Source organism: Phyllobates terribilis, unplaced genomic scaffold, assembly GCF_046119375.1.
Source record: "Phyllobates terribilis strain yellow unplaced genomic scaffold, ASM4611937v1 Scaffold_4__5_contigs__length_816908805, whole genome shotgun sequence".
NCBI classification, from domain to species: Eukaryota; Metazoa; Chordata; class Amphibia; order Anura; family Dendrobatidae; genus Phyllobates; species Phyllobates terribilis.
In genome coordinates, this window is record NW_027362764.1 from 380936431 (window position 1) to 380953314 (window position 16884).

At 46.8% G+C, this 16884-nt stretch overlaps 1 protein-coding gene across 1 annotated transcript in view; it reads right to left on the minus strand.

The window, feature by feature from the left end:
* Nucleotides 1-16884, minus strand: part of INO80C (INO80 complex subunit C) — a 102562-nt gene that overhangs the window by 38959 nt on the left and 46719 nt on the right. The window contains exon 3 of the mRNA XM_073678488.1: nucleotides 9164-9231. Within this exon, the coding sequence (XP_073534589.1) occupies nucleotides 9164-9231 (68 nt within the window). The remainder of the gene's footprint in view (nucleotides 1-9163; nucleotides 9232-16884) is intronic.

Consider the following 16884-nt stretch of genomic DNA (forward strand, 5'->3'; position numbering starts at 1 on the left):
CCTGAGGTCCGACGGTCTGCCTTCCAACTCCTGTCCGTCTGTCTATGGACCAGCTTGCCCGCTCACCTGGGAGCGCACATCTGCTATCTGCCTGCTAGCCTACCTGGAGGCTCCGCCGTCACGTGCTGTGACCACCTGCCTGTCCAGTGACTCCTGCCCGCTCACCTGGGAGCGCTCATCTGTCGCCTGTCCGCTGGTCTTCCTGGAGGCTCCGCCGTCACTTGCTGTGACCACCCGTTCATCCAGAGACTCTCGCCTGCTCACCTGGGAGCTCACGTCTATCTTCAGCCGCCACAGGTCGTACCAACCCTATACCTAGAGACTGCCCCGGTCACTTGCCGTGACCTCCAGCCCGTTCACTCAGAGACTGTCCCGTTCACCTGCTGAGACTTCCAGCCCGTCTTCCCTGGTCGCCACCCGCTCCCTTACAAGGACCGCCTCCTTGTATAGTAGCTCTGAGGTTCCGCCTCCCAGACCCGTTACACTTTTTTTATCGTGTTCACTAAAGGGGTTAACTAATGGGATAGTATTATAGGTCAAGTCGTTCAGGATGCGGCAATACCAAATATGTGTATTTTTAATGGTTTATTTTTTTTCATAATAAATAAATATTATGGGTACAAAACACCAAGGTTACTTACCGGTAGCCGGTTTTTCCTGAGCCCATGACAGCACACCTTGAGAGAGAGGATCCGCCCCACCAAGGACAGGAAACCGTCTGAAATAAAAGGGCGGTACCTCTCCCTCGCTTCAGTTGTTTACAGAGCATTGAGAGGACCTCCCTAAACAGGTTAGGCACATAACCAACACCACAATATACAAATACACACCACCCCACACAGTGCACACCAGGGTGTGAGAAACATAGAAAAAATAAGGGGGGGAAACTACGGGTGCTGTCATGGGCTCAGGAAAAACCGGCTACCGGTAAGTAACCTTGGTGTTTTCCCCTCCCCCATGACAGCACACCTTGAGAGAATTTTGGAGAATTTATGAGCACCCTAGGGAGGGACCACCGCCTGAAGTACCCTTCTCCCAAAGGTGAGATCAGAAGAGGATAGATCCAACCGATAGTGCTTAAAGAAGGTGGATGGTGTAGACCAAGTAGCAGCCCTACATATCTGCTCGATCGAGACGTCTGCTCTCTCTGCCCAGGAGGTTGCAACGGCTCTGGTGGAATGAGCCCTCACATTGTCCGGGGCTGGAACCCCTGTGGACGTATAGGCTAAGCAAATGGCCTCCCTGAGCCACCTAGAGATGGTACCCTTGGACACCCCATGACCTTTCCTACACCCTTGAAAGGCCAGGAACAGAGAACAGTCTTTCCTCCACAGACTAGTCATGTGAATGTACTGTAGCAGGGACCTCCTAACATCTAGGCTATGGAACCTGACTTCCCCTGGGTTCTTGGGATTGCTGCAGAACGAGGGTAGCACAATCTCCTGACTACGGTGAAATCTAGATACCACCTTGGGAAGGTATGCTGGATCTGGCCGCAAGGTGACCCTATCCTCAAAGATTTGTGTGTAAGGAGGATTAACCGAGAGGGCCTGCAGATCCCCCACCCTACGGGCTGATGTTAAGGCCACTAGAAGGATGGTCTTAAGGGTGAGAATTTTTGGAGAAACTTTGTGTAGGGGTTCGAATGGTTCACTAGTAAGAGCGTTCAAGACTAAATTCAGGTCCCAAGGCGGAACACCCATGGACCTAACCGGTCCAGCTCTGGCACAGGACTTGATAAACCTCGAGATCCACCTATTCCCAGCCAGATTACAATTGTAGAGTGCTCCCAAAGCTGAAACTTGAACCTTAAGGGTCCCTGTAGCTAGACCCAGGTCCCGCCCCTTTTGCAGAAATTCCAGGATCCCTCTGATCGGAGGTTTGCTCGATAGCGGAATATCTATAACCTCTAGGAATTTACCCCAAACCCTGCTATAAATCTTAGTTGTAATCGGTTTTCTGCTCCCCAATAAAGTAGAAACTAAGCCTGGTGAAAACCCCTTGCTACTCAATAGCGACCTCTCAAATTCCATGCCGAAAGATGGAATCCCCTGGCCTGGGCATGGAATACTGGTCCCTGCATGAGAAGGTCCGGCCTCTCTGGTAGAATCCAGGGATCTGACACCGACATTAGCCGAAGCAGAGAGAACCAAGGCCTCTTGGGCCAAAAAGGGGCTATCAAAATCACCCTGGCGCCTTCCTCCCGGATCTTCCTCACCACTACTGGAATCATCACTAATGGCGGAAAGGCATAGGCCTTCCTGAACCCCCAAGGAATCTGGAGGGCATCTATGGCATGGGGATTTTCTGCCGGATTTAGGGAGCAAAATCTCTGCACCTTTCTGTTTGCCCTTGTGGCGAACAGGTCTATGTCTGGCTGCCCCCATAACTGGACAATCTGATGGAAGACCTCCGGGTTCAACCCCCACTCCCCCTGTCTTAGGGTATGGCGGCTTAGAAAATCTGCCTTCACGTTTTCTATCCCCTTTATGTGAAGGGCGCTGAGGGATAGGAGGTTTCGCTCTGCTAGACCAAGGATCCTGTCTGCCACCACCATCAGAGGGCGTGACCTTGTCCCTCCTTGGTGATTCACATAGGCTACTGCGGTCCGGTTGTCGGACCTGACCTGGACATGGTGATTTTGGATGTGAGGGAGGAAGCCCCTGAGGGATCTTTCTACTGCCCAAAGCTCCTTTAAGTTTGAGGATGATCCCCTCTCGTGGTAAGCCCAGTGACCCTGTATTGAGAGTTCTGCCAGATGACCCCCCCATCCGGAACTGCTTGCGTCGGTCGTAACTACCCGATCTATCGATCTGGACCATTGAACGCCTGTGGTCAGATTTCCCCTGACTGTCCACCACGAAAGAGAATCTACTACTTCTGGGGAGAGAGAGAGCCTGCTTTCTAAACGCCCGTTGCAGGACCTCTGTGCTGACAGGACCTCCCACTGAAGCCGCCTCATATGCCCCTGGGCCCACATTACTGCTGGGAGACAGGCCGTCATAGAACCCAGGAGGGACATTGCCTCTCTCAGAGACATCTCTGGAGCTTGAATGGCCTTCGAGACTAATGCAATTAACCTGCAGATTTTGTCCTCTGGGAGGAAGCAGGTTTGACGACGAGAGTCTAGGATTAGACCCAGAAAGGTCTGAGTCCTGGAGGGGGTTAGTCTTGATTTTTGGAAATTTACTAACCACCCCAGCTGATGCAACACTTCCGTGACCACTAGGAGCTGACTGGAGCAGTGGGCTTCTGTTTTCCCTATTATCAAGAAGTCGTCTAAATATGGCACGATCACTACATTCTTGATCCGTAGGAAGGCTGTCACTTCTGCTATTAGTTTCGTAAATATTCTCGGGGCAATGGAGAGGCCAAAGGGTAGGGCAGCAAACTGAAAATGCCTCAGCTTCCCCTGAATAAACAGGGCTACTCTCAGATACTTCTGATACTCCGGATGGATTGGGACGTGATAATATGCGTCCTTCAAGTCTATTACAGCCATAAAGCAGTTGCGATGTAAGAGCTTCACTGCCGAGCCTACTGACTCCATTTTGAAAGTCTGGTTTTCTACTACTTGGTTCAGACTCCTGAGGTTGATGATGGTCCTTAAGGACCCGTTTGGTTTTTTTTATCATGAATAGTGGGGAATAGAACCCCCTCCCTCTCTGTGTTGCTGGTACTTCGAGAAGGACCTGCTTTCCTACTAACTCTAACACTTCTGTTTCCAGGGCTAATTGTTCTTCCTGGACCTTTCGTAGGGGGGTAACCACAAAGGTCCGCCAGGGGGTCTGGCTGAACTGGATCTTCAGGCCCCCACTGATAATTTTCAGAATCCATGGGTTTGCTGTTATCGCGTCCCAAGCTGGAAAAAAGTGGGAAAGCCTTCCACCCACTTCCAGCCTGGCGTCATTGGGAGGATCTCTTCGAACTCGAGGATGGTCCTCCAAACATGTAGCCCGATTCTTTTTTGGACTTGGCTTCCCATTTCTTTTTGTCTCCCGGAGGACGACCCCGGTTAAATTTTCTCCTCCGAAAACTAAATCTTCTTGGTTCCCCCGAAAATCCCGGGAACCCTTTGGTTTTATCGCCTGCTTTTTCTAACAGGTCCTCTAACTTTTGGCCAAACAGGAGTCTACCGTCACACGGGAGGGAGCACAGTTTCTGTTTCGAAGGTAGGTCGCCTGGGCAACCCTTGAGCCACAAGGCCCGCCTGGCTGCGTTGGATAGTCCCGCTGCCCTAGCTGACAGTCTGACCGAGTCAGCTGAAGAGTCGGCCAGGAAGGCCGATGCTGTTTGAATTAAAGGTAGCTCTGCAAGTATTGCCTGTCTGGAGACCTTTTTATCTTTAAGCTGGTCTTCCAGCTGTTGAAGCCACACCATCAAGGACCTCGCCACACAGGTGCTTGCCACCGCTGGTTTTAGGCCACCTGCTGCCGCCTCCCACGTGTGGCGCAGGAAGGAGTCAGCTCTTTTATCCAGGGCATCTTTTAGGACGCCAGAGTCCTCCAAGGGCAGGGAAGATCTCTTTGATGACCTTGCCACAGTCCCGTCCACCTTGGGGATCTTATCCCAAGGTTCCGCATCCTTCTCTTCGAAGGGGTACCTTCTTTTGGAGAAGGAGGGTAAAGCCCCTGATCTCTCAGGTCTCCTCCACTCCCGGTCAATGAGGCCCTGAATCTTACTGTTCACCGGAAATGAGCGTCTCTTCCGCTCTCCCAAGCCCGCAAACATGATGTCCTCCCGGGATTTAGATGCTCTCTCTTCCTCCAGACCCATGGTTGATCTTACTGCCCTAACCAGTCTGTCTGTATTCTCAATGGGGAAGCAGGGTCTACCGCCCCCCGATGAGGAAGAGGACGATGAATCCCACTGCTCCTCGGACTGGGAGGAATCAGAGACGGAGGAAACCTCTCTACGGGGCCTTTTCTTCCCTCTAAGGAACCCCTTCAGGGACCCCTGAACTTCTGCATGTACTATGGACTTTAAATTTGCAGCAAAATCCTGGGAATTCTCAGCTATGGTTTTGGTCACACAGCCCTGGCAAAGTGGTTTCTGCCACTCTACTGAGAGAGAAGCTTGGCAAAGGGCACACATCCTATGCTTTTGCTTGGCACTACTCTTCTTAGGCTCCTAAAAAAAGGAAGCACATAAGAGACTTCCCGTTACTAATCAGTGACATTCACGAAGCTCACTCACCCTCGGAGGTCACAAACGGGTACCGGATTCGGAGGCTGTCGCGGAACTGATGATTCCATTCTGGATGGTCCCGAGGCGCTCGAAGCCTTACTCCTGCGGCTGCCACTACGATTACTCGAGCGGCTGTCTGTATACGATGCATCCCTCTGCTTCTGTTGCTGAGGTGGGGGGGTAAGCTGCTGCTCCTGGCTATCTGGATCAGCCATGTCTCAGAAGCGCACCACGCTTCCAGGAAAGCTCCCCCCCCCCTTAAATATAGGACCATCCAGCCTCCTCCGGTCTGTGGGTCCTCCCCCTTCGCCAGGCCGGAGCTCCGTTGAAAAAAACCGGCCTGGGACGCTCCGATGGGCGCCGCCATCTTGGATCGGCGCCGCCTCCTGACGTCACCCAGGGCGCCGCTCCCAGCGTGCCCTGCGCCGTGACGTCAGGCGCGTCACACCCGGAAGCGTTCCACACTGCAGGGGGAGGACGGTGCCGCGGTCTCCGGGAGGACAGAGCCTGCCTCACCGCGTGCGCCCCGCTCGGCGCAGAGACCCCAGGGGAAGCTGCGGACGGCGCTTCTGGGATACTGAACCCGGTGCACAGGCCAGTGCCCGCTCTTCCACACCGGGACAGCCCCAGGTAAGTCTTCTTTCTTCCAGACAGGTTCCCCATCAAGGACAGGAAACCAACTGAAGCGAGGGAGAGGTACCGCCCTTTTATTTCAGACGGTTTCCTGTCCTTGGTGGGGCGGATCCTCTCTCTCAAGGTGTGCTGTCATGGGGGAGGGGAAAATATTTTTATTTTTGGGGGATTATTTTTTTCATTTTTTTTTTATTATATTTTTACAGGTTTTTTTTTTTTTTTTTTTTTTTTTTTTTTTTTTTTTTTTTTTACACTTTCTGGCACTTTTTTTTACTTTTAAACTTTGTCCCACTATGGGACTTTCACATTTTGCAGCCTGATCGGCTGTATAGCATAGAGAGCAGTAGCTCCCTATGCTATGCAGCCTGTCAGCGCTGAACAGGGAGAAGTTACTTTGGTCATGCACTACGCATGACCAAAGTAACTTCCTGCTGTCTAGTGACCCAGATGTTGTCATGACGACATGGGGTCACCAGGACAACATCCGGGAGCCGCCACAGACAGCGCGGGACACTGTCAGAGAAGGTAAATATCGGCGCTTACCTCCCCTTGCCCCCAAAATACTGCGATAAACTTTGATAGCAGCATTTCGTGGGTTAATGTACCAGCAGCGGTGGAAGGACTGCTTCTGGCACATAGCACTGGGTGTCATCTGTGACGATCAGCTGACACCCGGCGGCGATCGCCGCGCACCAATTGTGTGCGGGCGCGATCGCAGTGCGCATAATAGTACATAGCTGGTCCATAAGGCCCATGGCACAGCTATGTCCTATTACTGACAGGGTCGTAAAGGGGTTAAAGAATATATTGAAGTCTATTGAGAGGGGAGGACAGCACAGTGAAACCAGGAAGATCGAGCTCCTGCAGCTAGAAAATATATTTTACTTCTGTTCTGAACAGTTACACAGCCAAGTACTGCTGTATAATATCTTCCATGCTGCTACGGCTTTGTGTGCCACATATTGAAAGAAAAGCAGGAATCCATCATTTCATGTGTGCTGGAAAAATCATAGTAGCTAGTTTCTGCTTAGAGCTCAGAGAAAACTGAAAATTACAGATAGAGCCTGCAGAGGAGAAAACTGCTGAAAATACAGGTTACAAGTCATATAAAGCTACAAATGCTGTTATTCCTTATGTACATAAGGGGCAACGTTTCTCCTTGTGGAGAGTGACAAGCCAGGCCTAGCATGTCAAAGTGAGGAGACATATATGCCATGTATGCACCTCTGGGAAATTAAATATGCAAAATTGTCTCTTCAGAGAGGAAAAGAAAACTCTAGTGCCGCCTATTGGAAGTAATAATCCTAAAAGTCAATATCGACTCTTTAATGAGTCTTGCTATATGACTTAGGATAGAAGCCAAACCAGAATCTCAATTTGCAGACATGGTGTTTCGCTGTCTTGCCCCTCATCAGTGCAAAATAGGAGGAGATCTGATTTAGGTCGATACTGACTTTTAGGCTATGTGCCCACGATGCAGAAATGAAGCAGAAAATTTCTGCAGCATTTCTGCATCTCCCTGGCAGAAAAAACGCATGCAGATTGTGCATGCGTTTTTCCTGCAGAATATATGCAAAATACATGCGGATTCACATGCGTTAACGCATGTGTTTCCGCATGCGGACTGACAAGCACTTTCCAGGCGATAGCATCACTTGGAAAGTGCTTGACAACTAGGTCACACTGTATAAATCCATGCAAACAGCATGGATTTATACAGTGTGACCGTAAAAATAAAAAAATAAAGCTATACTTACCGATCCCCCGCCGCGTGAGCTGTCGTGTGTGTTGTCGCGCTATTTCCGGGTTGCCGGCATCTCGCGAGACAGCCTGCGGTCGACGTCATCTCAGGTCCTGGAAGGAGAAGCGCTGCAGGGGCCGCCGGACAGGTGAATATAAACTTTATTTATTATTTTATTCTTTTTTTTACAGGTACAATGGTACCCAGGTCTGGATGAGAGTCTTCTCTCCTCCAGAACTGGGTACCATCTGCACATAGAGATGCATAGAATCCGCTTGTACAAATGTACAGACACGGATATTATGCGTCTCAATGCAAGTCAATGGCGGCCATTCCGCTGCGCTTCCGCAAAATTAATGAACATGCTGCGGATTTATGAGCGCTGCAGAAACGCTGCGGAAAAATCCGCAGCATGTGCATTGACATTGCCGAATGCCATTGGGGACCATGGGGTGCGGATTACCATGCGTTTTTGATGCGTTTCCGCTGCGGAAATTCCGCAGCATAAACGCATGAAAAACGCATCGTGTGCACGCAGCCTTAGGATTGCTACTTCCAATAGGTGGCACTAGAGTTTTAGTCATCTTCCTCTCTGAACAGGCAATTTGCATTATGTGCATACACGACTGTTTGGGGATTATTATGGTTGCCTTCATATCTGTCTTATTTGTTCTCACCTTTTGACCCTCCATTTTAAATTTGTGTGTCAATTCTAGGAGTGTGTTCTTCGACCGCTCCTTTTTTTATATTTTGCATATTTAATAAAATTGATTTTTATACTGTAATCAATTTTGCATGTTGCCTTAATGTTTCTTGGGCATAGTGACTCCATTTATTTTGTAGGTTTGGTTTCATTGGGAGTGCCCCTGTACCATTTCCAGTATGGTGTTTGTATTATGCCATTATGTTCGGTGTTTTCGAATTCATACACGACAGCCTAGTCTGAAAGGTTACATGAAATAACAGGTACACTTTAAAAGTTTTTTTCCCAACATTGAACATCATTGTCTATATACATATCTGAAAAACCCTGTTGCATTGGAGTTGTGGCCTTTCATATGTGTTACTTCTTCATTTATTGTTTGTGGGACTGCCGAAGAAAGCTGAATGCTGTACTCTGCTTTTTTAGCAGTTCCATAGAAACTATGCTTTCCAATGCTCCGTTCGCAGGTTTGGTGGAGGTCCCAGTGGTTGCCCTGCTCCCACAACCAGTAAGTTATCACCTGTCCTGTGCATAGGCGATAACCCTGAATGTTGGAACAACCTTCTATATGGAACCGATCAGCTTTATCCTGCTTGAACATGATACCAAGCCATTATATTCTCAAACTATGCTTTCTCTGAAATGCCACAGAATTTTAAAGTAAAACAAAAGGTTTCTGAGAACCTTGTTCACCATCCCCAAATTGCATTAATTTAATGTATGAAAGGTAAATACAATGTAACAAACATACAGTAAATTTATGTAAGTTTATTCACTGTATCTAAAAATCAAGATAAGTGTTTTAATTAATTTAAATTTATAAAACTTATACACTGTTTTTTTTTTGTTCATATGTATTTGCTTTCCCTTTCCTCACTTTACATGCAGCTCCTACTTACAGGAAGTCCTGATATGTCTGAATATTTCTTAGCCGGCTTGCATGAAGGTGGTGCATCAATGTTAAAATCTGCAATTCATCGTAAAATATCAAATATTAGTTGCAGGACAAAATGTCTTATTTGTTTATACATGTAAATAACTAGCACATGTGAAATTTTGCAATACATCTTATTAGAGAAATCCAATTCTTTCTGGACTTGTAACTTGGTAAAAAGATTGCGTTAAATACCTTATAAAATTCAATGAGCTCCCAAATCTGCTGTTCTTTTCCATTTTACACTGAGACATTCCATTGCAGGAGTTTTCACAAGTGATGCTTTAGGACCCCAGCATGTGAAATCTCAGCATGCATATTTTCAGACTTCTCTGGAGATCGCGCGCTTTCACCCCTTCCTCAGCGACAAAACTTGGCAGCGTCTAAAACTACTAAATCAGTCAGTCACTGTGAGTAGCTGCGTCGGAGAGGGAGGGGTGAATGTGGACCACCCAAAGAAGATGTTGAAAAAAAAATGACCAGTTGAACTGTGAGCAGAGATTTCACATGCTGCACTCCAAAGGCAATAAATGGGTATAGCTCTAAAACAGACTAACAACGCAAAATGGAAAAGAACAGTAGAATCAGGGGAGTTCAGGGATTTGGTTTTGTCCCCAATATCTGTATTTAATTTGCTGTAGTACCAGTATGCACATGGAAAGGTTCCCATCGGTTCCCCCACAATGTAATCACAGGTTTAGATGGGTTATCATGGCAGTCAGGGGACTGAGGTAATTCCCCATAGCTTTGTTTCATAGAAGAACTTCAATTTAGCTATACACTGCAATACTGAAATACACTGCTCAAAAAAATAAAGGGAACACTTAAACAACAGAATATAACCAAGTAAATCAAACTTCTGTGACATCAAACTGTCCACTTAGGAAGCAAAACTGATTGACAATCAATTTCACACGCTGTTCTGCAAATGGAATAGACAATAGATGGAAATTATTGGCAATTATCAAGACACCCTCAATAAAGGAATGGTTCTGCAGTTGGGGACCACAGACCACATCTCAGTACCAATGCTTTCTGGCTGATTTTTGGTCACTTTTGAATGTTTGTTGTGTTTTCACACCCGTGGTAGCATGAGACGGACTCTACAACCCACAGAAGTTGCTCAGGTAATGCAGCTCATCCAGGATGGCACATCAATGCAAGCTGTGGCAAGAAGGTTTGCTTTGTCTGTCAGCGTAGTGTACAGAGGCTGGAGGCGCTACCAGGAGACAGGCCAGTACACCAGGAGACATGGAGGGGGCTGTAGGAGGGCAGCAACCCAGCAGCAGGACCGCTACCTCTGCCTTTGTGCAAGGAGGAACAGGAGGAGCACTGCCAGAGCCCTGCAAAATGACCTCCAGCAGGCCACAAACAGTTAGAAACAGACTCCATGAGGGTGGTATGAGGGCCCGACGTCCACAGATGGGGGTTGTGCTCACAGCCCAACACCGTGCAGGACGCTTTGCATTTGCCACAGAACATCAGGATTGGCAAAGTCGCCACTGGCGCCCTGTGCTCTTCAGAGATGAAAGCAGGTTCACACTGAGCACGTGACAGACGTGACAAGAGTCTGGAGACACCGTGGAGAGCGATCTGCTGCCTGCAACGTCCTTCAGCGTGACCGGTTTGGCAGTGGGTCAGTAATGGTGTGGGGTGGCATTTCTTTGGAGGGCCGCACAGCCCTCCATGTGTTCACCAGAGGTAGCCTGACTGCCATTAGGTACCGAGATGAGATCCTCAGACCCCTTTGTGAGACCATATGATGGTGCGGTTGACCATGGGCTCCTCCTAATGCAGGACAATGTCAGACCTCATGTGGCTGGAATGTGTCAGCAATTCCTGCAAGATGAAGGCATTGAAGCTATGGACTGGCCCGCCCGTTCCCCAGACCCGAATCCGATTGAGCACATCTGGGACATCATGTCTCGCTCCATCCACCAACGTCATGTTGCACCACAGACTGTCCAGGAGTTGGCGGATGCTTTAGTCCAGGTCTGGGAGGAGTTCCCACAGGAGAACCATCCGCAACCTCATCAGGAGCATGCCCAGGCATCGAAGGGAGGTCATACAGGCACGTGGAGGCCACACACACACACACACACACACACACACACAATACGGAGCCTCATTTTCACTTGTTTTAAAGGACATGACATCAAAGTTGGATCAGCCTGTAGTGTGTTTTTCCACTTTAATTTTGGGGGTGACTCCTAATCCAGGCCTTCATTGGTTAATAAATTGGATTTCCATTGATGATTTTTGTGTGATTTTGTTGTCACCACATTCAACTTTATACAGAACAAAGTATTCAATGAGAATATTTCATTCATTCAGATCTAGGATGTGTTATTTAAGTGTTCCCTTTATTTTTTTGAGCAGTGTATTTCAGTTTATGGTACAAGTGGTGATCAAACAATCTCAGGCTTAAGTTATCCATGTGGATAAGGGGTAACTTACTATATTGGAAACATTTAAATATATTAAATATTAAAATATTGAGAATCTATATGTAAGCCAATGTGTGGAAGCTATAAATTCAGTTTTCCAACAATAATGTTAAACTTAAAAAGATATGTCACTTTTTTTTTATTGTTTTAGGCCTATTTAGCTATAATTAAAAACTGCTCACAGAACAGGGCAAAAATTTTAAAAAAACATCACAGAAAAAAAAAAAAAAAGATCAGCCTTAACACCAGGTCAGATTACTAATTCATTAGCAGGATGCAGCAGGCCCCCATGATAAAGGTGGGGGAGGGGGTGCAGTGTAGTATTAAACATGCTCACCGACTAGGCTGGCATAGGACGCTAGTCACACAGATACGTATGATGCAGTGTCTGGCTTACAGCCTATTGATTATACCCATACTATTAGATCAGGCGGGCTGCACAGCACTGTATAAGTGTAGGGACTCACAAGTATGAGGACCCATGACGTGGGTTGCGAGTTTGCGTATTTTGGCCAAAATATCAACCAATATCTCATGTAATGTATTTACTTTATACATTATTTTTCATCTTTTTATTGCATTTTCCATTTTTAATGCAGGATGCAGCCATGCCATATAGTGTTGGTTGGATGAACTGGGGCATCTGTCTTTGGGGTGCACTTATCTAGTGCTGTGCAGCCCGCCTGATCTAATAGCATGGGCGTCATCAATTGGCTGCAAGCCAGACACTGCATCACACGTACCTGTGTGCAGGGCTGTGGAGTCGGTGTTTATTTTGGTGGCGTCGGAGTCAGTATAAAATGGACCGACTCCTAAAATATATAAATTGGGTACAATAGTCTAGTGCAGTATGCGCTGTAAATTTTTTCATAAGAATTTGGAAAAGTTATAAAATGTCCTATAAATGTCAGTTCTATTCCCGATCTAAGGATCTAGGCTTTTAGTGGAGATGAACCTGTGCTGCACTTTATGTACATGCTCAGTAGTGAGGCAGTGTTGTAGAGTCGGAAGTCAGGGAAATTGAGGAGTCAGAGGTTTGGCTTACCACCTCCACAGCCCTGACTGTGTCACTGGCGCCCTATGCAAGTCCCATCTGTGTGCATTATTAATACTACACAGCCACCCTCTCCATGAATTGACAGGTTTGTGAGTCGCTGGTTGCATCAATATTTTGCACTTGTGCTGCTCCCGCTTTATCATGGGGGTCTGCTGTATCCTGCATTGGTAATCTGACCTGGTGTTGGTGAGACCATTTTCTTTTCTGTGATGTTTTTTTTCTAATGACCTATTTAAATAAAATCCTATTAGCATTAAAACAATAAGCACAAAATATATATGAATGAACAAGCACACAAGCTAATGGATACTTAACCCCTTAAGCCCCGAGGGTGGTTTGCACGTTAATGACCAGGCCAATTTTTACAATTCTGACCACTGTCACTTTATGAGGTAATTACTCTGGAACGCTTCAACGGATCCCCCGGATTCTGAGATTGTTTTTTCGTGACATATTGTACTTCATGATTGTGGAAAAATTTCTTCGATATCACTTGCGTTTATTTGTGAAAAAAACAGAAATTTGGCGAAAATTTTGAAAATTTTGCAATTTTCAAAATTTGAATTTTTAAGCCCTGAAATCAGAGAGATATGTGACACAAAAGAGTTAATAAATAACATTTCCCACATGTCTACTTTACATCAGCACAATTTTGGAACCAAAATTTTTTTTTTGTTAGGGAGCTATAAGGGTTAAAAGTTGACCAGCGATTTCTCATTTTTCCAACAAAATTTACAAAACCATTTTTTTAGGGGCCACATCACATTTGAAGTCACTTTGAGGGGTCTTTATGACAGAAAATACCCAAAAGTGACACCATTCTAAAAACTGCACTCCTCAAGGTGCTCAAAACCACATTCAAGAACTTTATTAACCCTTCAGGTGCTTCACAGGAATTTTTTGAATGTGGAAGAAAAAAATTAACATTTAACTTTTTTCACAAAAATGTTACTATAGACCCAATTTTTTTTATTTTCACAGGGGTAACAAGAAAAAATGGACCCCAAAATTTGTTGTGCAATTTCCCCTGGGCACGCAGATACCCAATATTTGGGGAAAAAACACTGTTTGGGCGCACGGCAGGGCTCGGAAGGGAAGGAGCGCCATTTGACTTTTTGATTGTAAAATTTGCTTGAATAATTAGCGGACGCCATGTTGTGTTTGGAGAGCCCCTGTGTGCCCAAACTTTGGAGCTCCCCCACAAGTGACCCCATTTTGGAAACTAGACCCCCCAAGGCACCTATCTAGATGCATAGTGAGCACTTGGAACCCCAGGTGCTTCACAAATTGATTCATAAAAATGAAAAAGTGTTTTTTTTTTTCACTTTTTCATTTTTACGAATCAATTTGTGAAGCACCTGGGGGTTCCAAGTGCTCACTATGCATCTAGATAGGTGCCTTGGGGGGTCTAGTTTCCAAAATGGGGTCACTTGTGGGGGAGCTCCAAAGTTTGGGCACACAGGGGCTCTCCAAACGCAGCATGGCGTCCGCTAACAATTTGAGCCGATTTTCCATTCAATTCGTTAGCGGACACCATGTCGCGTTTGGAGAGCCCGTGATGTGCCTAATCAGTGGAGCTCCCCCACAAGTGTCCCCATTTTGGAAACTATACCCCTCAAGGATTTTATTAAAGGTGTATAGTGAACATTTTGAACCCAGAGGTACGGCACAGAATTTGTTTACATTAGGTCATCATATTGAATAAGTTGTCATTATTCTTGAGCGCAAGTGCTCGCTACTTGAGTTTGCATCAGGTACTCAGGTATGCACCATGTACAGCGTGTGCTCGAGTGACATGCTCTGCATGTTTCACGGTTATTAGACACCCAAAAAAAAACATGCGGGGATCGCTCGTGCATGGCAGGCAATCCCCGTAAAGTTTTTTTGGCCGCGAAGCATATGGGGCAGAGACTCGAGCATGTTACTCAAATACCCACGATACTCAATGCATACCAGAGCACCCGATGCAAACTCAAGTAGCGAGCACTTGCGCTCAACACTAGTCGCCATATCGTCATCTTTTTTTCTTACTTTTGAAAAAAATCCCAACCCCAGCCCTAACCCTAGCACAACCCTAGCCCCAGCACAACCCTAGCCCCAGCACAACCCTAGCCCCAGCACAACCCTAGCCCCAGCACAACCCTAGCCCCAGCACAACCCTAGCCCCAGCACAACCCTAGCCCCAGCACAACCCTAGCCCCAGCACAACCCTAGCCCCAGCACAACCCTAGCCCCAGCACAACCCTAGCCCCAGCACAACCCTAGCCCCAGCACAACCCTAGCCCCAGCACAACCCTAGCCCCAGCACAACCCTAGCCCCAGCACAACCCTAGCCCCAGCACAACCCTAGCCCCAGCACAACCCTAGCCCCAGCACAACCCTAGCCCCAGCACAACCCTAGCCCCAGCACAACCCTAGCCCCAGCACAACCCTAGCCCCAGCACAACCCTAGCCCCAGCACAACCCTAGCCCCAGCACAACCCTAGCCCCAGCACAACCCTAGCCCCAGCACAACCCTAGCCCCAGCACAACCCTAGCCCCAGCACAACCCTAGCCCCAGCACAACCCTAGCCCCAGCACAACCCTAGCCCCAGCACAACCCTAGCCCTATCCTAACCCAAGAGTTTATTTTTGACGCCGTTCCTTGTGCGGTATAAGTGATTAGACGACTTTATTCTTCAGGTCGGTGTGATTACAGCAATGCCAGAATCATATGGGGTTTTTATGACTGACAGCTGTCACACACTAAAAGACGCATTTTTTGTAAAATCTAGTTTTTGCATCGCCATATTTTGAGAGCTATAATTTTTCCAGATTTTGGCAGACAGTCATGTGACGGCTCGTTTTTTGCGGGATGACTTGACGTTGTTATTGGTGCCATTTTCAGGCACGTGACATTTTTTGATCGCTTTCTATTCCGATTTTTGGGAGGCAGAATAAACAAAAACCAACAATTCAGGAATTGTTTTTTTTTTTTTATTCTGTTCCGCGTGTGGTAAAATTGATGAGGCAGCTTTATTCTTCGGGTCAGTACGTTTACAGAGGTACCACATTTGTATCATTTTTTTCTATGTTTTGGCGCTTATACACAATAAAAGCTATTTTATAGAAAAAAATATTTTTTAGCATCGCTTTATTCTGAGAGTTATAACTTTTTTATTTTTCGGCTGATGGAGCTGTATGGCGGCTTGTTTTTTGCGGGACGAGATGACGTTTTCAGCGGTACCATTTTTATTTATATGCGTCTTTTTGATCGCGTGTTATTCCACTCTTTGTTTGGCGGTATGGTGATAAAGCATAGTTTTTTGCTTCGTTTTTTTTTTTTTTTTTTTTTTTTTACCGTGTTCACTGAAGGGGTTAACTAGTGGGACAGTTTTATAGGTCAGGTTGTTCCGGACGCGGCGATACCAAATATGTGTACTTTTATTGTTTTTTTTTTTATAATAATATTTATTGATGGATACATTATATTTTTATTTTTGGTGGATTATTTTTTTTATTTTTTTTTTATATTTTTGCAATTTTTTTTTTTTCCCACTTTCAGACAGTTTATACACTTTATTACTTTGTCCCACTCTGGGACTTTCACTTTTTTTTCTCTGATCGCCTGCATGGCATAGGAATGCAGCACCATCCCTATGCCATGCAGGCTGTCAGCGGTGCACAGTGTGAAGATTGTTTGGAGATGCACTGCGCATGTCCAAACAATCTTCCTGCTGTCTGGTGACCCGGATGTTGTCATGACGACATCGGGTCGTCATGGCAACACCCGGGAAGCCTTTGCAGACTGCGCTGGAAGCCGGAAGAGGAGGTGAGTATCGGCGATCACCTCCCCTTGCCCCCGCAATGCCGCGATCGACTTCGATCGCAGCATCGCAGGGGTTAATGTGCTGGGAGCGGTGCAGGACCGCTCCCTGCACATTGTCACAGCTGACACCCGGTACTATCAGCTGACACCCGGCGGCGATCGCGCCCGCACAGCCTGTGTGCGCGCGCGATCGCAATGACGTACTAATACGGGTCTGGCTCTTAAGTCCCAGGGCACAGACGCGTATTAGTACGTCAGATGTTGTTAAGGGGTTAAAGAAGTGGTGCCATTAAAATTTTTATCCTCTTACAATTGCTCATTTTGCCCTTCTAACCAGTTAATTCTTCTCTTCCCATTAGGAGTATAACATCATG